A 22104-nucleotide genomic window follows, 5' to 3' on the forward strand; every position below is an offset into this window, starting at 1 on the left:
GGCTAAACCACTCAGAATGGTGAATTATGCTGATTTATGCTTTGAGTTCCCAATACTGCGCTGCTTCCCAAAGTTTTCCCTCTTTCTCCCACCACCCTTCAGGGATGGATCACGGTGCCCTCCCTGGGGGACCAGCCCATTCCAGCCCTGGATGGTTGCAGAGGGAGCTCAGGGCAGCTCTGTGTTTAACCGACCTGTTTTTATTATTGGAAATGAGCATGGAGCAGGATGCTCCTCGGCGTTCAGCACCGCGAGCTTTGCCGCCTGACATTTCACGCCTTCACCCCTCTCACAAATCACTGACCCTGCTGCTGCTCCTTGGAAAGCAGACTTTTTTTTGGGGAAATATATGGTTTAGTTTGAAAGCTGGGATGGAACGTTATTTCCAACCCCAAATTAGAAACAGAATAATAATAAAGAGCGTTGTTTTGGAGGGGGTGGTGTGTGTCATCCCGCAGCAATGAGAAGCTCGTGCTGAAGAGGAGCGAAGAGCAGTGATTTATTGTTTTAATGCTACCCAAAGAACTGACTTGGCTCCGGGATGCTGCTCTCGCTCCCTCCATACCCACTGATGGGGACAGCCGAGCCACCATGGGCAGGGGACACCCACAGGTGCAGGGACCGTATCACCCGATTTTGTTGTTGTTATGCTTGTTTTTGTGGAGAAAAGGGGATTGTGCTGTGCGGTTTTCTTCCCGAGGCAGTTTGGACGCAGAGCTGATGTTCAGCGATGGGATGGGAGCCAATATTTTGCCTTGCCGGGCTGGAGGGAGCTGTGAGCAGCCAATGGTTTCTCCTTGGGATTTTTTATATTAATGTGGTGCATTGGAGTGATATCACTGTGGGTTACTCTATGTTCCCTATTCACCCAAAACCATCACATCCTATGAAAACTGCGTTGGGCTCCCAGGGCATCAGCTGGTCCTGCCTGGGATGAGCTTCTCCCTGCAGTCACCAGGCACCCCGGCATTGCTAGAAAACCCTTAAAAATAATATCCTAGTTTTTAAATTGCAAGGGATTTTCCCCGTGTGTGGGAGCATCGGCTGCTCAGGGGCTCAAAGATCCGATTTACAGGCTAAATTCCCACTGCAGAGAAACCTTCACCCACTTATATTTCTCTCCTTGTTGGGTATAACACGTCGTGCACCCAAAAATGGTGCCCAAGCTGGGATGCCCCATTCACCTTCGGGGTTTTGCGGGGAGCAGTCTGCACGGAGCCACTCGCTGCTATTTAATAAGACACTTATTGTAAGTCAAATATCCCCAGTTGATAGGAAACATGTGTCCCGAGGATTAACAGCCGTGTAAAAGATAAAGCAGCGAGTCGAACCTCCAAACAGTGTGTTTCAAATAACCCAATACTGATGCAATATGTAATAACCGGGGTAATATGGGGTGGGATGGGGCAGGTAAATTGTGTATCACAGGTTGTCGTGTCCTGATAACGTGGGAACGGGGATGGGGACGCATTTTCTCCCAGCGAGGTGATGCTCAGGGATGCCGGATGGCACAGGAGCAACGTCAGCTCCTTCTTCCCTCACTTCTTCCTCCCTTTCCACCTCTCCCCTTTCAATTTTTATTTCTTTTTTTATTTCTTTTTCTTTCTTTCTTTTTCCCAGGCCTCAATTTCTCCCCCATTGAGGCAAACGCTTTGGCTAATTAGCAAAACATGTCAAAGAAAATGATTAATGTCCCGGGAGGAGGTTTTGGCTGCCTTTGTGCCGGCATTGCCTGACTTCTGCTCTTAAAGGTTTTATTAAAAGATAAGGGAGCTCGTGACGGGTGAGCAAAGCGTGTGCTCTCGGGGGTGCAAGAGGGTGGGAGAAGGGGGGACACGGGGCGGATCGGGGTCACCCTCGCAGGGAGAGGCGAGGGCTCGTGTTTCTGTGCCTCTGTGCGCGACCGTCACCGCCGCGTCTGGACTTGGCAGGAGAAAAAACATTTTAAAAGAAATGGCTGAATGCTTCCTTTATTTTTCCAGGGGCAGGTAATTTAATCCCATCGGCCAGGTTATGAATGTTTCTGTGTTACGGGGTTTGCGGGGGTGGGTGCTCCCAGAGAGGTGCTTTCTGGGGGTCTCAGGGAGGGGATGCTCGGGGGGACCACAAGGTCGGTGCTGAGTGCAGCGCTGGGCAGTGGGGACAGGGAGGGGTCACAGCCGGGCTCCTGTCCCTCTTGCTGAGGACAGAGGTGGCAGCAGGGACAGGTTTGCCAGACCCTGTGGCCAGGGGAGTGTCCATGGTTGGGCTCGAGCCCCCTGATGCTGTGTTCTCTGGGCTGAAACCCTCCAGCTCCATCCTGGGGGCCCTGGGGCCAGGTGGGGAAACTGAGGCACTGTCCCACCAGGACCGCTGTACACCGTGTCCCACTGTCCTCATCTCTCGCACGTTCAGGCATGTTTCCAGCAACTCCCAAACCACAACTAATCCAGCGAGCCCTGAAAGGTGTCCTCCCCACAACCCAAACCCCTGCAGACCCCCCAAAACCAGCAGCCTTTGCTTGGTGGGGGTCTTGCAAGAAAAAACAAGCTCCCCCGCAGCTGCCACTGTAGGATCACCTGAACCAGAGCCAGCAGTGCCAGGTGTCCCCACGCTGTGCCCGTGAGCGACTCCAAAACCTGGCAAACGCTGACGTCTGCAGCCGCTCGCTGCGTGTCCGAGGGGCTGGGGGGGCTGCAGGAGCTGCTCCGCGAGGTTTTCCCGTGGCAAACAGACCTCTGGGATTAATAAGCTATTTGTAAAACTCGCTGTGGATAAACAAGAGGCCGTGTGTCAGGCTGGAGGCGGCCTCGCAGGGCTCCGCCGCGCGGGGTGGGATCTCAGCGCAGAAATATTTTCAAGATAAACAGAGGAAAATGAGTCCTGGAGGAGGCTGGAGCGGCTGGCAGCGGCACAACGCTCCTCGTGCAGATATTTTGGGGCAGGAACTTGGCTTTCTGTGTGTGCCGCCGCTGAAAGATGCTGCTGTTTTTTTGGCTTCCAAAGGGAACCTCGCGTGCTTCTGGTTCAAAAATAAACCTGAGAAGTGGTTGACAGTGGAGCCAGCGGTGGGGAGAGGTGCAAAGCTGGGGAAATGGGCTGGGGTTCTTCATCCTTCCATCCCTCTGTCCCCTTCCTCTCTCCATCCCACATCCCTTCTTGCCTACCTGGAGCAGCAGCAGCAGAGGTGACACTGGAGAGCTGAGACAGGGGACAGGGTGGATGCCCTGGGGTGTTCTCAGCGCAGCATCCCCATGGCGATGGCCAAAACGCAGCATCCATGCTCGTGGCCAAGGGTGGCCCAGTGGTGGCTGGAGCAGCGTGATCTGAACAGTGGCCATGTGGCACCCTAGGGATGCTAAACTGGGCAAACTGGGGTGAGAGAAGCTGTCCCTGCTCCTCGCTCTACAACCAAAGTGCTGGAGAGAGTTGAGAGAAGGGAACGGAGCTGGTGAGGAGCTGGAGCACAAGTGTGATGGAGCGGCTGAGGGACCTGGGGGTTCAGCTGGAGAACAGGAGCTGAGGGGAGACCTTCTGATCTCTGAACTGCCTGAAAGGAGCTTGGAGCCAGGGGGGTCGGGCTCTGCTCCCCAGGAACAAGCGCCAGGAGCAGAGGAAACGGCCTCAAGTTGCGCCAGGGGAGGTTGAGGTTGGATCTGGGGAACAATTTCTTCCCCAAAGGGCTGTGGGGCATTGGAACAGGCTGCCCAGGGCAGTGCTGGAGTCACCATCCCTGGAGGGTTGAACAGACAGAGATGAGGTTCTCAGGGACATGGGGCAGTGCCAGGGGTGGGGGAACGGGTAGACTCGATGATCTTGAGGGTCTTTTACAACCAAAATGATTCTATGTTACTGTGGGGCTCAGTTATGGTTTCTTTGTCCCCTGTATGTGCTTGGTCCAGAAATTCTGCAACCACGGGGTGATCCTTGGTTTGGGGTGATCCCCGGTTTGGGGTGATACCTGGTTTGGGGTGATTCCTGGTTTGGGTGCCATGGCCGGGACCCACCAGCAGCCCCAGCAGCCAAGATCTCCCAGCGTATCTCTCCTTCTCTTCCCCACCCCCAGCAAATTTAATTAAAAGTCATTCAGATTCCTTTGAAAGAAAATGTCATCCGTCGACACAATTACACTTTAACTAACCAAAGCTGTTACAGTTCCTATATATATTGGAATCAGGCTGTCGTTATTAGTTCTAAGTAAGTAATTTATTCCCATTATTGTGTTCAAATTACAGGATATTACCCCCTGTGGAAATAATCCTGTTATTTGAAATGTAAAAAAGAATTCACATAGACAACAATAGATTCCTAAATGAACCCAACAACAGTCCCAAATCCAAGAGCATCAGTTGCCTCAGATAGAAAGATATAAAGTTGCTTTTAAAAACACTCTTTTCTCCTCTTTTCATTTTCCTCCTCCCACCCCAATGGAGGTAAATAGGGCTTCTCCTCTTCTTCAAAAGCTTCCATTTATTGAGGGAATCCTGCATCTGCAGGAATGTGGTGGGGACCATGGAAGGGGCAGATGTATAAGTGCGTCCCCTCTTATTGGGGAGGTGGAGGGGACCCCCGGGATGGTGGGATGCGGATGCTCGACACGACCAGGGGGTTTCTCCGGAGCTGGGAACCAGCAGCTTTCTCTGGCAAAGAGCTGCCGAGGCCCTTCAGAAACATTCTTCCCTTCATCAAGATCTTGGGCAAAGCCAAATAACAGCTTGTCTCTGCAACACCCAAACATAAGCAACTAATTTGGGCCACCGAAAGGAAAAAGGAGTGTGTGGGGGGAAAGACAAGGAAAGAAAAGAAAGAGGAGGAAGAGGGAGGGGAGGGAAGAAAATCAGATACACTTGTAACCTGATTACAACAGCCAGCTATGTGTGCAAAATCACAATGCAGCTCTATAATTAAATGTCTCTTTCCCCCTCCTGCCGAGCTCTTTCCTCTAACAGGCATGGTACAAAAACAGTCGTTAGGACATCAAATTCCAACTCCGACAAGAGGGGGCTTTTTTTTTTCTATAGCCGCTCAGCTTGTCTTTAAAGAAATAATAATTATAAGCCCAGTGCTGCTGGCTGATGAGCTTTGTGGAGCAGAAAGGGCTTGTCTTGTCCAGCTGCGCCTTCCCCCCCAGCTCCACTCGGGGCTGGGTTGAGGTGATGGGAAAAGCGAGAGGACAGTGCTGGGGGCCACCACGGACACCCCCTCCTTGGGCTGGTGTTCAGGGTGAGAGGAAACACTGGGTCTAACAAGATGCTCGAGGGCTTGGAACCGCGGATGTTTCATCCCATTTTACCCCACTGAATCCATCCTGTGTGCTTTTGCATCAGCGGTTTGGTACCTGGCGTAGGCTGCGGCAGGGACCCCAGGCAGGTGGGATGGTTTGGTGGGTGCATCAAACACCAACAGGGGATGTGAGGAGCCAGCAGCTTCCTGGGCACGGGGAAAACTCCCACCGCAACCTTTTCCCGAGGGTCTCACCCCTGCCGAGCGTTCACCTTCTCCGTAGGGTGGTCCCGGATCCCGGGCTGCGAGGTGATGGAGGGGGATGCTGGGGATGGGGACCCCAAAGGGAGCAGGATAGGAGCCTCCAGCCTGGTGGCTGCGGGGAGGCCATGGCTGGCAGCCCCTCCGGCCCTGACCGTTAATGACTTTGATTTACTCCGTGTTCGTCACACTGGGCTATTCCCATCCCTGTGACACCCAGCATGTGCTTTCGCTGGCAGCTGCAGGCTGGATTCAGCCCTCAGGACCCGTTTCCTCGCGGGCAGGTTGCTGCTTGCTTCTTCAGGGTATTTTTGGGAACAGGTTTTGCATCCTGTCTTCTTTTCTGCTAGCAGGTTCAGGGGGGGGTTGAGTTACTTGCAATGACAGCACATGCAGTGCAACAACCTGCAGCACAGTGGGGAGGGCGAAGGAAAAAGCCTGGCATCAGGGGACCCAAAAATGGGTCCCAGCATGCAAGATAACTACCACCGAGGTAGGATTTAGCGATCGCACCTCGTCGTGACAGGCTGGCACCTGCAGGAAACCGAGACTGAGCGCAAAGCCCGGCTTTGCAACATGGAAATTCAGACGCTGTTCCAATAACGCTGTGGATGTTGGGTTTTAATGGCAATTAACAGCTGTTAAAAGGCAAAAGATCTATTCTAGTCATACCTAGAGCTTCTGGTGCCTTTCACAAAGAGATTTGAAAATACATTTGTGGGTTAATTTGAAGCCACAATAATGTCCCCTGGGGAGGTGGATGGGTTTACTTGGTTTTCGGGTGGGGAAGCCAGAGTGGGGCGGGGGACGAGCACTTAATGGTGAGATCCCTGCCTGGCTCTGGAAGAGGGATGGGACTGAGCCGGGGACCAGCGGCAACATCAAGGCCGTTTTCACCGGCATTTTCCACGTCTTTTATTTGAAGGGAGATTAACTTGGTGCAAACGCAGCTGCACTCGTGGATTTAACCTTGAGCGGGACCCTCGTGCTGGGGGGGGAGCACATAAGACATCGTCTTTCCCTGGGAGATGCTGCAAATCTGGATTTTCCAGTTCCTGGAGGGCTCTGCTTGTTTAAATTAGAAGCAGATAGGAGAGGTGAATTTTAAAAAGGACAGAGCAAAGGCACGCAAGTATGCAGTTAACTTCTAAACTTCTTTCTCTGGGTCTCCCGCTGAGTAAATGCTTTAGGAGCTTCAAACCGCAGCTTTTAATATCTCCTTAACATGCCCCGCGATTCCTTCCCCCCTGTCAAAACGGCGAGAGCAGCTGTGAATATTTTCCATTTTAAAATGTTTTGTATGCATACGAAAGTACCTGCAGCTCCTGTGGGCCAGGCTACAGAGAAACGCCGAATTCAGCCAAGGGTATCTATTTTATATCAAACCTCAAAATAGCACATGCTACTGCCTCTTGTTCACTCGTGTCCTGCATCCAGGAGGGTATTTTTGATTTAACTGACAGATCAAGGGAAAAATCCCCAATTCGCTCTGTTGATGCGGAAAATCTTGTCATGTGGAGCTCAGCATCCCTGTTTGTCTGGACATGGGAATGTTTTAAACTCACAAATGCAGGACATGTAATACCGGGGTGCAACAGGGGGACTGTAGATTTGGGGAGGTTTCCCATGCACATTTCTCCACCAAACCACCTTTCTTTCCGCTGAAAGGTGCAACTGACGTTTCCGCACCTTACGACCAATTTAGCAGCTGGTCGGCAGCCGAAAAACTTGGTCAGTAATTACAGCTTTGGGATTCGCGCTCCTCTCATACCTCTCAATGGGTTGTGCATGTCAGCCTTCCTCCTCTGCCTAATTTTTTTTTCCTGATCTTGGATTAAAAAAGCTTATTATTGGGTAAAATGGGAAAAAAACCCTGCCCTGATGTATCAAAGATCCGGTCTGGCTGTGACAAAAGCCCCGTGAGAAGGACGGGGCACACAACACAGGGCAGGTCCTGACACCGGGGGGGTCCCAGCTTGGGGTTTCGGGGGGGAGCAAGCGAGTGTGGGGGTGGCAGAGCGGGGAAGCAGAGAGGTTTTGTGCATACGCACAAGGGAAAAAATAACAGCAGGCTTTATTTGGACTTGAAAAACAGACTGTGGTTGGGGAGACGTTTGGCTTTACAAACGCCAGAGCCGCGGGACGGGAGCTGCTGTTATTGCGGGGGGACACACACACAGAGCACCCGTGTCTCTGTGTTCCTCCCAGCCCTTCTCCCACATCGGTGGGGCAATGGGTCGGTGGAGCCGGGATGGTCCAAGCATGCTGCAGGTGTTGGGTACAGCCCCGGAGGGTGGGATTTTGGGGGCTGCCCCCCGCCCCATGCAAAGCACACAGCCAGGCTGAGCGCAGCGTTTCTAATCAGCCAGGATTTATGGAGAAAAACAAAATCCCGAGCTGCTCTGGTCATTAATCAGGAATTCTTCACTCGGTTCCCAAGCTGTTTCCTGGGGATCTCCTCATCGGGACCCCCCACCCCAGCAGCTCTTTCCTTGCAGGCAAAGGGGGCTGGGGTCGGGGGGTGGACCCCGGGCTTTTGAATTAACCAACTCCCCCATCGATAAATAAATCCCCCTGGTTTCATGGGAATAAATCACAGCAGGGACCCCCCTTGCCTTCAAATCCCACCTCTGCCCCCAAAAGGTTTTATTTGGGGGGACGAGACCCCGCTGTCAGGCTCGGTTCTGCTTTTAAGATATGGGGGGTGGGATATGAAATCAGGGCAAAGCTTCACTGCCGCGTTGGGATCGTCGCCGTCCGCGTTTTAATGTGATTTATGCCTGATTTTCTAAATCCAGCCACTGACTGCACGCTTTAAATATAGCTCCAAAAACACCCTGAAAACGTGGAGTAAGCACATTAAAAATGCCGGGCGAAAGGGATGAGCAGCCCCCCCCCACTGCTGGGGATGGAGATCCCTGCGGGGGGGCGACATGGGGGGGTCCCCACAGTCACCCCCCACCCCAAAACCTTGGCAGCCCCCCAGAAGGGGAAAATGAATTGGGGGGTGGGGGGGGAATCTATTTGCTTTGCATCCTGTGTCTCCCATTAGGTCCCCCCCCACATCCCGGTACCCCCCTCTCTCCTACCTGTATCCCCGCGGGGGGAAATGCCCGGTGTGGGGCTGGGGGCTGCGAGCTCCGCACGGCTCCACCGGGAGGGGAAAAAAAGGGGGTAAAGAAAATATAAAAAACGTTTTAAAAAGGAAAATGAGGGAAAAAAAGAGGAAAACGGGAGAAAAAGAGAGAAAATAAAGAAAAATAAAGAAAAATAAAGGGAAAGGAAGAGAGAGGCAGACGGAGCGGGCGCGCAGGGCGGGCGGGGGGCGGCCCAGGGGCGGGCGGCACCGTGGGAACCTGCGGGGAGCCCGGGGCAGCGGCACCGGGAGAGGGGGGGGACGCACACGGCGGCTGTTCCTGGGACACCCCCCACCCCCCGCAATATTTTTTCAAATAGAAATCGGTATTTTTAGTATTTTCGGTAAAGCTTCGCGGAGAAAATATAAGAGCGGCCTCCACCCCCTAAATTCCCCGGGAGCTTCGCGGCTCCAGCCCGGTCCCCACCCCCCCACTGCGGTGCGGCGAGAGGGGTCCCCCCGCTCGGGGAAAAGAAAAAGGGGGGGGTGTATTAATATGGAAAATGGTGGGAAAATGGTGCCCGTCCCCAGGGCAGCCGCAGCACCGCGCCTCGGAGGGAAAAATTATAATAATAATAAAAATTTATATTTATATAGATATATTGGGGGGCTTTTTTCTTTAGGAGGGGGGAGGCTTGGTGTTTTGCAGCAGCGCTGCCCCAGCCCGGAGCTGCTGTACAAGATGGCTCCCGGCCGGGGGAGGAGGAGGAGGAGGAGGAGGAGAAGGAGGAGGAAGAAGGGCTGGAGCTGCAGGGGGGGTGGGGGAAGGGGAGCGACCCCCCCCCGCCACGCCCGAGGTTTTTTATTAGCATTTCCCTGATTTATGACATGCCAACCCCCCGGCCCGGGAACGGCGGCGGGGAGGTCCGGGCGTGAAGGCATTAAACATTTATAAAATATGCTTTTAAAGCCACATAAAAGCGATTAAGCCATTAATATCTCTCTCTCCCCCCCCCGCCACCCCTTTTTTTGGTTTACTAAAGGAGACAGAAAAAACATAAAAAAACAACCTCCCCTTGGAAGCATCGGGGTTTGAGCCCTCGCCGCTGACGCAGCCGGGTTTTGCTCTTAGATATAAATAAAAACACATACAAATATATATATATATATATATATACATATATATATATTCGCGTTGAACACAGCGCCTTTCGGACCGTGGGAGCTTTCCGAGGAACGCGGCGCCACTTTTCTCAAAATGGTTAAAAAGCAGGAAAGTGGCGGGGGGGGGTTGGGGGGGGTGTGTACGGGGGGGGGGGGGCGGGGACGTTTCCTCCCCCCACTCCGAGCTCCAGCCTCCCCTTTTGGGGCAGTTTCCCCCATTTTTTGGCCGCTGCCCCGGCGGCCGCGGGCGCCTCGAAACTCTCCTGCCCGGGGAGGGGTGGTGGTGGTGGGGGGGACTGCTTTATTATTACTTTTTAATTTATACTGGGATTAAATTAGATGTTCCCCTCCCCCTTTTTTTCGTTATAAAAGCCTTTTTTTTAATTAAATAAAGAAGCGGGGCGGTGAATTGGGAGGTGGGGGGGCGGGTCTCTGGCAGCCCGTGCTCCCCCCACCCCAAGAGGGCACTCGGCGCTGCGCAGGGTTGAGTATAAAAATGAAAAAGACATTTTAAAAAAGTAAAAGTTGTGCCGGACGGCGGGGAAGAACCCAAGGGCGGGCGGGCGGGCAGCGCTGGAGGGGGAACCGCGTTCCCCCCCCGCGGGCAGCGCGGGTGCGCCCGCCCGATTCTCGCGCCCAGCTGGAAAGAGAAAGAAAACACCGGAGTTCTGGTGAAATCACAAGGGGGTGTCTCCTCCCCCGGCCTTCCTTTTCACCCTATTTTTAAATTTTTTAGAGGGGCGGGACTCGCGGGCAGGGACAGGGACCCTCCCCCCGCTCCTCAAAGGCCGCTTTGTCCGCGGCGGGGCCGTGGGAGAGGGCCCGGCGGCGCTTCCCCCTCAGCGTTCCCCGGGGGGGCCGTCCCGTCCCTCAGCCTGGCCGGGGCGGGGGGGAGGATTTCACTCCCACAGATAATAAAGGGTAGGGGGTCGCGGGGCGGATTCCCCCCTCTCAGAGCGCGCAGGGGGCACCCCCGGCCGCTTCCCCCGAGCGCATCCCGGCGCCGCGGCCGCTCAACCGCCGCCTGCCCCGAGCGGGAGAGCGGGCGGGGGGGCCTGGAAACGGCGGCGGGAGCGCCCACCGTGAGGGAGGGAGGGGAGCGGGGAGCCTGGAAACCGCCGCCTGTTTACCCCGCCGGTGAGTGGCAGGCCGGCTGACCAATGGAGCGGCGCGGGCGGGCGGCGGGCCCGCCCCGGTCGCGCCGAGAACAATGCGTGTTTCATGGCCCCGGCGCCGCCGTTTTTTTTTCCCCTCCCCCAGTTCTTTTTTTTTTTTATTTTTTTATTCCCCTCCCGCTCGCGTTCCCCTTTTTTATTTTTTAATTTTTTTCCTCTTTTTTTTTTTTCCCCTTTTTTTTTTTAAGCGCCGCGGAGCCGCGCGCGGGGCCGGCCAGGGGGGTGGAGGCGGCGATGCTGCAGCTCGGCGGGGCCCCGCCGCTCCATGGCGCGGCCGCCTCGTCTCTCCCGCCTTACCCGTGAGGAGCGGAGCGGAACCGCGGAGCCGGGCGGCGGGCAGGGCGGCGAGCCGGCACCCCCCGCCCCAGCCCCGCACCGCCATGCCCCGCGACCCGGCGGCCTGACCGCGCCGAGGTAGGACCCGGCCCCTTCCCCCGGAGCGCAGGGGGCGTCGCGTCCCCAACTCGTCCCGCTCTGTGTGTCCCCCCCCCACCTCACCCCCCCATCCCGGGGCGCTTTTTGCCCTTTTTAGCTATTTCCCCCCCCCTTTATTTTACTAGTTACGAGCCGCGATCCTGGCGCTCCTGCAGCCGTGGGGTGAGATTCTCCCCGCTCAGCCACGCAGGCGTTTAATTTAAATCTTAAACTTCACCTAAATAAATTTAAACAAAAATCCCACCGCCTTTGCTTCTTTAAATTTTTCCTATTATTTTACGCTTTTCCCCCTCCTTTTTGTTTCTTGCTAATCATCTCTTGGCCCGGTAGCAGCCCCCTCCCCCGCGCTGGCAGCGGCCGCCGCGGAGCCGGGAAGGGCGGCGGGGCCGGGGCGGAGCGGAGCGGCGGCTCCCGGGGCTCCGGGAGCGATGGAAGCGGGGGGGGGGGGGGATCGGTGGGGGGAGAGAAAAAACCCCCCCTTATTCCCCGCAGTGTTTATTATTTCTCGCTATCCCGGTGCAAACCCCGGCGGGCGGGGGCGATCGTTTCATCAGCCTGCAAGTACGAATATATATATATGTATTATTTTTTAACTCTGTCGGGAAATAATAAGACGCGTTTTGTTTTCCCGAGCGGGAGCGGCGCTGGGGAAAACGGGAGGAAAAAAACCCCACCAAAGCCAGGCGGTGGTTTGGAGCCCTAGGAATGGGGGGAAAAAAGGCGAGAAACGGGGCTGGGGGAGCGATGCCGCCGCCGGAGCCCCGGTCCCGGCGGGCGCTGCCGCCCGCTCCGGGGCGGCTTTCGGCGGGGAGAAGCAGCTCCACAGAGAAAGAAAGAAAAAAATTAAAAAACTAGAAAAAAAAGAGAAAAAAAAAAGGAAAATAAAACCCTTTTTTCCTTTATTTTTCTTTCTTTTTTTTTTTAAATAATTTTGCTTCTTTTGGTGTGTGTTTTCCTGCGTTCCGGGGAGAACTGCGGTGCCGCTTCCCCGCCGCGTCAGTCCCACCGGAGCCGGGCTTGCGGCTACTGCGGCGGCCCCGCTTTGGCTTTGAGGGTGACAAATTTAACACTATTTAAAAAATATATATATTTAAAAATACTCCATTTTTTTTTCCCGCCCTTTGTGACAGATTTTCCTTGGATTTTTTCTTTTCCTACCCCTCCCCTTCTCTCCCCCGCCCCGATCGGGTGGGTTTTTGGGGGGGTATTTATGTGTTTATTATTGGGGGGGTCGGCGCAGATTGTCTCACCGTACCCCTCCTCTCTTTTTCTTTCTTACAGGCAGCGCCGAGCCCGCCGCGCCGGGGCTGGTTCCCTGCACCGCGCCATGGGACGCTTGGACGCCTTATTTTTGAAAACCATCTGATTTTTTTGGGGGAGGAGGAGGAGGAAGGGGGGGTGGGGGGTGGGCGGGTGGGGGGGGGGGAAGGCGGTGGCGGGCACCGACAGCGATCCGGGGAGATTCCTTGAAGCCGGCGAGTGGATGATGGATGGCCGAGATTTTGGGCCCCCCCGCTCGGTACACGGGCCCCCTCCGCTGCTCTCCGGGCTGGCCATGGAGAGTCACCGCTTGGGAGCCACCGGCCGCCTGGCCCCCGCCGCCGGGCCCATGGCCGCCGGGCTTCCCGCCGCCCTCCAGCCCGGCAAGTTCCTCGCATCGGGCATCAGCCTCCACACCCACCCGGGTAAGGCTCCGCGGACCCCCCCCCCACCCCAAAACGGCGACCCTCCCTTCCTTCCCTTCCGCGGACCGCGGGGCCGGCAGCCGGCGGGGCTTTATGTGCAAAAATATATATATATATGTACGCTTGGAGCTTTTTCGCGTGTTTTCCCCAAGGGTTTTCTGCCTATCGTGGCTTTGATTCGGGTGGGGGGAAAAAAAAAGTGGCGAAAAAATAGGGGAATGTGGAAAAAAATAGGGGATTGGAAAGAAAAAAAATAGACGAATGAAGGAAAAAAAAAAAGAGGAATGGAGAGATTTTTTTTAAAAAAAAAAAAAGGTAGAAAAAACAAATAGGGGAATTGGGGGAAAAATCGGTTCTAGGTTATAAAAATTCTCCCCAGTGCGTGGTTTTGTTGGCACCGAGGAAAATCCCCGCCGAGGCGGCTGCGGGTGTTTGTGGAATGAATCTGGGGAACCGATGCGGTTTTCGGGGAGCTGCGGGCGAGGCGGGTCGGGGTGCGGAGGGGAAGGGGCTGCCCCGCTTTGAGCCAGGCAAAAAAACCATCCTCTGCCTGGGAAAAGAGGCAAAATGGGCCAATTTTGGTTATTTCCCTCGGCAGCGGGCGGTGCAGCCCCAGCCCAGTCCCGGGCGGCACGGCGGGTCTCGGTGGTTTTGTTGTTTTTCTTGGTTATTATTATTTTTTAAACCTGCAAACAAAACTTCCACGCAGGGGCTGCTCCCTCCTTGTATTTTTTTCCCCCTTCTCATCGTGCTCCATTCCCGGGCAACGCTACGGCTGCTTCTCCATTTAAAAACAAAAAAGACAGACAGAAACATATGTGGCTTATTTATTTTTTTTCCCACACTCAGTTTTTTATTTACTTGCTTAAATTACTTCATTTTGGGGGCAGAGATTTGTATTTTCCCCCCCTTTCCGAGCTCCTTTTCTCGGCGCCCGGCAGGGTGGGATAACGCGGGGTCCGGACCCTCCTGCCCGCTGTTCTGTGGATCTTGCCCTGGGAGGACACGAAGGATTTCTGACCGTTTGATTTCCCTCTCTCTGGCACTATTATTATTATTATTATTATTTTTCCTTCTTTTTTTTCCCCTTTCTTTCCCCTGGGCGTGGAGAGGTGACTCGGAGTTTACTTTAGGCGTTGGGAGGGTGACAGGTTTTGCAATAATAAACCTGCTTTTCTCCCAGCCGCCCGGGATGAATGGCTTTGAAATTTGCAAACCTGATTGCCAACATCTGCAGAGAAGGAAGCAGCCCGAATCGAGGGGGAAAAAAAAGCAAGATTTATTAGTTTTAGACTAGGTGGCAGTGCCAATTTCCCAGGTGCTAAGAGCAGAGGTGTAAACCGAACGGCTGTGAAGCCAAAGCACATGGGCAAACACCTTTTTTCCTTCCCTTTTGTCTTCCTTTTTTGTCCTGGGTATTTTTTCTCCCTCCTGCTGAAGCAGAATAGAATCTCTGCAAAAATTTGCCTGGACAATCTCAAGCCAAACCGAGTGTGGGTTGTTGTTTCTTTTTTGTTGTTATTTTTTTTTTTAATCGGGTGATTTTTTTTTTTAGTGTGTGTATGTGTGTGCTTTTTTCCCCTCCCAAAGTTTCCTTTTCTGGTGCTTCTGAAATCCAGGCGGCCCTGGAGGGAGGCGCCGAGCTCCGGACAAACGGACAAAGCTTCGCTCCGTCCCACTGCGCCGCGACCTTTGGGGCTGGGACTGAGCGTTGGGTTTGGGGCCCCGCGCAGAGGGAATGTGTTTTGTGATTTTTCCAGTATTTTTTAATATATTTTTAGTGTATTTTTAATTTTTATTCTCTTTTTTTTCGTGAAGCCCGCGCCTCCCGGCGCCCTCGGCGCGATGATCTCTCGCAAAGCTCGCTCGCTGAGATTGCCGTTGGCTTGGCAATTCACGACCAGGCTAAACTACATTAAAAGGATACATACAATTAACAATCGAAACTTCCATTACACCACAGCGGTGGGATAGGCAGGGATATTTTTCTTTTTATGGCTTTAACAATATCGTTTGAAATGATGATTGCTTCCTGCTACGGGGGAGCCCTTTGTAGCTTTGCGTTTGCAGTGTTGATATAGGTGTGTGGGGTGGATTTTTGTTGTTGTGTTTTGTTTTTTAGCTTGTTTTGTTTTTAGGAGGGGTGGGAAGCAAAGGCTTATGCAAGGGGTTAAGAAAAGTGGGCAGGAGGCGAAGCCTTTAAATAGAGCCAGTTCAAACCGATCTTTAAATACCGCCAAGCTGAAGAAAGAGACTGTTGAATCTGTCCCAGCGTCTTCCTAAAATAAATACACCCCTGTAAAAATAGCGCGGTTGGCCATATTTGAGAATCCAGTTATCGCCGGCACCGACTTCTTATTTTTCCCCGTACCCTCTGCTCGTTACGGCCATCTGGGCTCTGCCCCGGCGCCAAAATACGGGCGCTTGGGCTGCGTCCAGTGACCCCCGGACCCTCGGCTCTTCCCTGGGGGGTTTCTGTTCCGTGGTGGCGTTTCGGCCGCTGCCGTGCAGGGAGGGGGACGGGGACAGAAGCCCCTTTGTTGGAAGCGCAGGGAGGGAGGAGTGAGCTGGAGCTGCTGTTCCCCCCTTGGGCATCGCCTTGTCCCCGTCCCCCAGGAGGCCAGGGGAAGCAGGGGGTGCTCCCCATGGGTCCCGCCGGGGGAGGACGGTGACTGTTCGCAATGGAATTTCATCCCTGGCTGCGGCTGAGCTTGCCGGGAAGATCTTGCATAAAATGAGGCTCAGTCGATGGAGTTGGGAGGCCGAGCCAGTTGAAGTGGTAGCTCGCTCTGCTCTGCAGCCCGTGCCTCAAAATGTGGGGAGTTTATTGCTTTTGCTCCTTGCCTACCCCACCGTTTTCGGGTCCAAGCGAGCGTCCCGGTCTCGGCTCCGTTCCACGGCGGGCGCGTTGTTCTTGGCGGCTTCTGTGTTTTGGGGGAGGTGGAAAAGGCTCCGTCAGATTCAATTGCTGAGGGCTGCTGGGGGACCGTGTCCCTGGCAGGCAGCGGGGCTGTCTGTGAGCAAAAAATAAGTTTAATAATAATAATAAAAAAAATCTGCTTTTTGCCATGTACTGAGATATCATTTATTGGGTGGGACGTGTATGGGGGAGCTGCTGGAAACAGATCTGTGTATGTACAAAAGGATGCTCGTTCTCTTCCATGAAAATACACTTCAGAAACACTTTCCAGTGTGTGGGAAAAGGGGCATATCTGCATGAGCAGAGCTGACTTTGTCTTAAATCCAGCTCAGGAGTGGTGACTGAAAGGAAAGCAGTCAGGGGCGGAGGGGAGAGATTTTGGTTCCAGGGGCGGAGGGGAGAGATTTTGGTTCCAGGGGCGGAGGGGAGAGATTTTGGTTCGCTTGCTTTCATACTTCTGCATTAGCATGTGCATTCAAATGCAGGGATTTAAGGTGGATTGGAAACCATCCCTGCTTCCAGCCCTGCTGTGCCCAGGGAGAAGTTTTTCCAGGCAGCTGGGCCAGGTAGGAGCGTAGGAAAAAAACAAAAAGGAGAAAAAAAATCCTTCCCTCCAGGATAGCTTTGCTGTGCCAGCAAAATCCCACTGCAGCCATCCTTATAATGGCAAAATTGTGCTTCTGCTGAGCGGGCAGATTTTGCGGAGGAGGCCTTGCCGTCCGCGGTGCCAGCAGCAGCACAATTTGCTCATCTAAACTGCATCCACGCTGAGATTGCGGATAGGAGACGCCGAGACAGCACCGATGTGGTGCCGGCCCGAGCTGTGCCCATCTCTTCCCCATAGCTGGGGAGGAGAGGGGGCGGGTTCCCGGACCAGCAATGGGATTTTGGCTGCGGTTCGATGTGGCTCTTTTTGGTCACGTTTTGATGCTGCAAGGAAAATACCATCGGTGTTTAATGGCCCTTGAAATCGCGGTTTCCCCCTCCCTGCCCGCCCAGGGGGTGGTGCGAGGGGCTGAGCGCGGGGGGCTGCGTGGGGCAGGGGCTTGGCGGGGAACACCGGGAGGAATGTGGACCGGCCGGAGACCCGCCTGGGGAGATGTTTCTCCTCCCTTTGGGGCCCTGGTGAAATTAGATGCTTTTAAATACGTGTTTTGAGGCAAAGCAGTGAGCGTGCTCGCCCCTCGTCCCGGCAGGGCTGGGGAGGTGATGCTCGCAGGGATGTTGTGCTCCGACCCGTCGTGCTCTCCCGTTTATACCCGGCATCCTGGGGGGTGGGGAAGCGTTCGGCCATTAAGTGATGCCCCTGCAGCTCCCTGGGGCCTGCGGCCAACTTGTAGGCTGCGAGCAAGACAGGAACGGTCTCTTCTCTTCTCTTCTGCACTGGGGATGAATCGAGGCAAAAAAGGGGCTTCTGTGTTTCTGGGAGTCTCCCACCGTGCGCTCCTGAGGTGCTGGGGATGCGTTTCCCTGGTGTCGCGGTGCTTCCCCCAAGAACCCGGTGGTTGAATGGGGTGTGGGGGGCATCGCCATCCTTCAGGAGAGGTGGGAAGGACTGTCCAACCTGTCCTTTGCCCCTGTTGAAGTTCCCATTCCAAGTGGCTGGTGGTTGGGACACTGGGCTTGGACCATGGGTGAGAGCCCAGGGGCCAACGTGGTGATACAGACTTGCTTGGAGGAGGTGTTAGGGTTTCAAATACCTTCCCCAGCTGAACAGGCACGAGCCTGGCTCTGCCTCCGATACACAGTGCTGGTAAAAATGTGCTTTTTTAACCTGTTTTTAGCAACCTTTCTCCCACCCCATGCAAACCGTGCCCCCCACCCAGCACCGAGCCTCCTCGGTGGGGTTGCACAACAACCTGTCCCAACCCCAACTGATGGTGTGCCAGTGAAAATTTGATCTGGAGAATGTGCCGGTGCTAGAAATCCTAGCTGGGGGTGGCATGGGACACCGGGCAGGTCCCTGGTGTTGGGGACAGGCTCCTGCTCTTTCCCAGCGCAGCAGCTGTTGGAGAAATGGAAATCACTGGGAATTAATCCCGCTGCCGACGTGGTTGGTAGAGCACGGCTTTCGTAAGGGAAATTTTAGATCTCCTTCCTAGGATAACCCAGGGTAAAGCTGAAATTAGTTTATAATTATATAGTAAATACCCCTTCCCTCCCCCCCCTCCCAGTCTTGTCATTTCACCATCTTGTGATGAATATGGAAATGAACATTGTTAAGGGGAATTAACGTCGTTCCGGCAGCCTTCCAGGTGAGCGCCTTGCGGCTCGGCCGAGGCTGCGACCGGCGGGAGGGTGTCGGATCATCTCCTTTGGCTGGGGCGAGCGCCCGACGAGTCGAAACAAGGCTCCGTGTGTTTTCAGCGTGTACTGAACTGGTTCAGTTAAAGCTTGGGGCGGGAGGTGGTGCGGGGAATCGGGGCCAGCCTGGCATGTGCTGACACGAAAGCTGCCGCGCCGGGACCGGGAGATGTTGGTCTGGGTTAGGTAACGCGATCCGGCGTCGCCTGCTCGAGGTGCCGAGGACAAGGACGTGCTTTGTTCTGCCTTGCTGCCGGAACGGAGAGCATGGTGGGCACTGAACTGACCCGAAAATGCAGGCAGGGTTGGGGAAAAAGGGGAGCAGAGGGCAGCCCCGAGCTCCCTGCCTGCGGGGCCGGAGAGGGAGCATCGCTGCATCCAGCTCCTGAAGCCCCTCGCTGGCTTTTCCAGCTGGGGATGCTCTTTAAAAAGCAAAATCTGGGAGGGGAGTGCCCCCGGGGGGTGCTGCCTCTCCCTGGCCATGAGGATTTGGGGGTTTCCTCCTCCCCGTGTTTCCTCCCAGCCCCACATTTCTGTCTGGCTGCGCTCCGGGGTGGCACAGCTGGATGTCCGTGGGCTGCGTGACGCACCCAGCGCCCGGGGAAAAACACCGCCTCTCCCTGCTATTTATTTGCTTTGCTTATCGGTCGCTCCTCTGCAGCTCTTTAACAAACCCTTTATACCCATCCCAGTTGGCTCTGGAGAGGACGGGGCGGCCGGAACCGTTTGGTGGCACCACGGCGGTGTCGGTTGGGCTCTGTCCCTACGCCACCAGGATCAACTGCTGGTGCACAATACGCTCTGGTTTTCCTCTCCAGCTGTTGCCACCGATGGTTATGGGAAGCGAAAGGGAGTTGAGAGTTTAGGTGTCTCTAAATCAGAAAGGCGATGGGCAGAAAGGAGGGGGAAAGGGAGGGCTCGGTATATCCGAGGCTGTTTTTTGTTTCAATCCAGCAAGACTTGAAGTCGTGGCACAAGGATTGAAAGTGACCTTGGGTATAAATTTTATTGCCAGCGTAGCAGTGGCCAAAGAGCCATTTTGAGGGAGCTGGATGCAGGCAAGCAAGCTGAACATGGTGGGTTCAGAGCAAGGGAAGGAGCAACATGGTATATTTGGGAGAAAACATGCTTTTTTAGGGGAATAATGGAGATTTTAAGGCACTCGGCACAGTCTCTGTGCGTCTGTATCCCCGGCAACTTCTGCAAAGGTTGCTCTTGTTTCTGCCGCCATCCATCTTACCGTGCGGCGTTACCGCGAGCAATGATCCCTTTTTATGCTTGGTGGTTAGATATATCGCCCCTGCTTCCCTTTCTGCCCCCCATCCCTTCTCAGCAGAATTCCCTGTGGCTTGAATACGCTTTTAATACATTTGGTTTAATTGCTTTTAGTTTAAAAAAGATACAAATAATAATTGAAGTGGCCAGCGTGCTGGGGAGGAAGGGGTTTGAAGGGATTCGGCTCTCGGCTGCTCGCAGGCAGTGTTGCGGTGTGCGAGTGAAATAGCCCCCGCGACACCGCCGTGCGGGGTGCGTAATTCTGGTGGCTTGTGTCCCGATCTGCTGGGTGGGGGGGCATCCCGTATGCCGTGTCATAGAATCGTTTTGGTTGGATGAGAGCCTTAAGATCATCGAGTCCAACCATAACCTAAATCTAACACTAAACCGTGTCACACGCAAGCCCAGCGGATAATAAAGATCTGGGCAGGCGAGGAAAGGGGGTGCAGGCATGTTCCCGGGGTGCCGGCGCAATCCCGGGACATGTTCCCCCCCGGCGTGGGCAGCGTGCCGGGGTTTCCCTGTGCATTCCCCGCGCTGCAGCGGGACTTTCTCCCTAATGAGATTAGGGACACAAAGCAGCGATTCTTCTGCTGCTTTTAATGGATGTTGGGGGTTTGTGTGGGATCGGAAATTCCTACTTTCATCAGATGAGCCCTCTCTGTGACTATTTTGTGGACACATTTTCTTTTCCTCAGCTTCAGGGCTGGCTATTCATATTGGCACAAGCATTTTAAGCTTTTTCCCCCCTGCCCACCTCTGCCTTCCCTCCTTCCCAGCCCCAGCTGTGGTGAAATCTGTTTTCGTTCCTGCTTCAAATCTCACCGTCAACCCAAACCGCTTCCATCTTGTGGAGGACCCGAGAGCTCGATGGCCGTCCCTGGCCAGGCCAAACACAGTGGGAGGAAGGAGAAATGCGAAAGTCACTCTCAGATCATTCTTACAGGTGCTTCTTGGTCTCCCCAGCTGAGATGTACAGATTCATATGTGCGTGTACACATACATATAGAGGGCATCCATCTAGTGCTTCACCCCGTGGAGCGCTGGCTGTCCCTGCCTTGTGACATCGGGGCCAGGTTGGCAATTTGTCAGGAGCTCAAGGGCTGTGCTTCAATTTGAATACGGATTTGCATAATTCGTCGGGAATTAAACCGCACTGCCGTAATGTTTGCCTCTGTGTTTATCTCTGTTATCGGTGGTGGGGAGGTGTGTGGCGGTGGGTGTTCGCCAGCCGCAGAGACCCCTTCGCTTCACGGTTTGGTGCTTTTTCGGTGCAGAAAAGGTGGCGTGGGCTGATGTTCAGGAGGGAGGGCAGGAGGAGGAAGGAAAAAGGGCTGAATGTGGGGTCAAAGGAGAGAAGCTGAGCTTTTGAGCCTGGTTTCCTAAGCAAAAGAGGCTTATAGGATTGTGGTCTGTCTGTGCATCTTGTTCTTCCACCCCCAGATGTCTGCAGCCCGTTGCTGAGTTTTTCCCGTGGTGGTTTTGGTCCCTGCAGATGCTGTTGAGGTCGGTGCTGGGGACCGGGAGGGGGATGTGTTGGCGCACAGAGCAGGTCCGGTGGGCACCTCTGGTGTCACTGCACGCTCGTCCTGTCCTGGCCGAGTGGGGGATGTGAAGCCAGAGCCGATGGGACTCAGCTGGGTAGCTGGGTCATCAGTGATGCTCTCGCTCCAGCCCTCTGTATTTCTTGGAGCCCTCGTGCTGCCCAGATCCCTGTGTTGTGTGTTGGTTGCTGCTTGCTGAGCATCCCTGTGTTGGCATTGTGGCGTTCAGCTCCGATCAGGGTGCCGTACCTCTTTGTGTCTCAGTTTCCCCTTGCGGTGCCACCTCTGCAAGGTGTCCCAAGAGGCGCTGAACGACAACAGCTGCTTTGCAAACAAGGAGGTTTAAAATAAGCAGCGACGGAGCCTGCGCGTCCCAGGGCTTTGAGTCATCCTGGCTCGTGCCAACTGCGCCTGGTAGGGGCCTGGGAAGCAAAACAAACCCGTGTCCAGCTGCTGCCTCCCCACCAGATGTTAGTGGTGGGGTGGTGGGATGGATTTTGGTGGTGGCCCTCCCAGCAAAGCGGCTTGAGCTGCTGTGGGGTGATGCCACCTCTCCGGTGGCCCTTATGAAACCTGTGGCTTGGGGCAGTCCCCAACTTGGGGTCTTGGCAGTCGGGCCACCTGACTTCTGGAGGAAGGGGCGAGATGAGCAGCCGCGGTCTGGCAGAATGTGGGGTGTTGAGGCTCCTTCCAGCACCCCTGGGCTTGGTCCCTTTGGGTGCCCTTCGGTGTCCCATGGCAGCAGGTTCCATCCCAGTGCTCTGCAGAGCATCCCTGTGGCTGCAGAGCCGTGGCACGGTCCCCACTGCAGAGGTGACATGGTGGGGACCGTCCTGGCTGTGACTCCTCACTGTGCTGGACAGAGGGGGACAGGATGGGACAAACCCAGGGGTGATGCCATGGTGGCCCATGCAGCCACGGCCGGCCATGGGAAGCCGAGGCGATGCAGGTGACATGGTGACATTTACCTTTCGGTGGGTGCCCCAGATGCGTCCGCAGGGCTGGCTGCTGCCCATCACACAGCGGTGTTTAATTTCTCAATGGGCCGGCAGGGAGATAATGC

The 22104-nt window shown here is 54.8% G+C and overlaps 1 protein-coding gene and 1 long non-coding RNA gene across 7 annotated transcripts in view; one reads left to right on the top strand and one right to left on the bottom strand.

Annotated features, from left to right (window-relative positions):
• Positions 1–1952: 1952 nt before the first annotated feature.
• Positions 1953–9806, bottom strand: LOC135575517 (uncharacterized). The gene is made up of 2 exons (XR_010466395.1): positions 8553–9806; positions 1953–5868 (listed from the first exon to the last, which is right to left on the bottom strand). It is a non-coding gene; the product is annotated as an uncharacterized LOC135575517 (long non-coding RNA).
• Positions 9807–10897: 1091 nt separating this feature from the next.
• TNRC18 (trinucleotide repeat containing 18) overlaps positions 10898–22104 on the top strand; it is a 55864-nt gene continuing 44657 nt past the window's right edge. For 2 of the 6 annotated variants that reach the window (XM_065031417.1, XM_065031420.1), the window contains exons 1-2: positions 10902–11292; positions 12595–12998. In XM_065031417.1, coding sequence (XP_064887489.1) covers positions 12797–12998 — 202 coding nt within the window. In that variant the 5' untranslated portion in view covers positions 10902–11292; positions 12595–12796. Of the gene's footprint in view, positions 11293–12594; positions 12999–22104 lie in introns of all 6 variants that reach the window. The other 4 variants (XM_065031419.1, XM_065031416.1, XM_065031418.1 and 1 more) reach the window with 3 other exon arrangements.

The sequence above is a fragment of the Columba livia genome, chromosome 15, assembly GCF_036013475.1.
Source record: "Columba livia isolate bColLiv1 breed racing homer chromosome 15, bColLiv1.pat.W.v2, whole genome shotgun sequence".
Taxonomy (NCBI): domain Eukaryota; kingdom Metazoa; phylum Chordata; class Aves; order Columbiformes; family Columbidae; genus Columba; species Columba livia.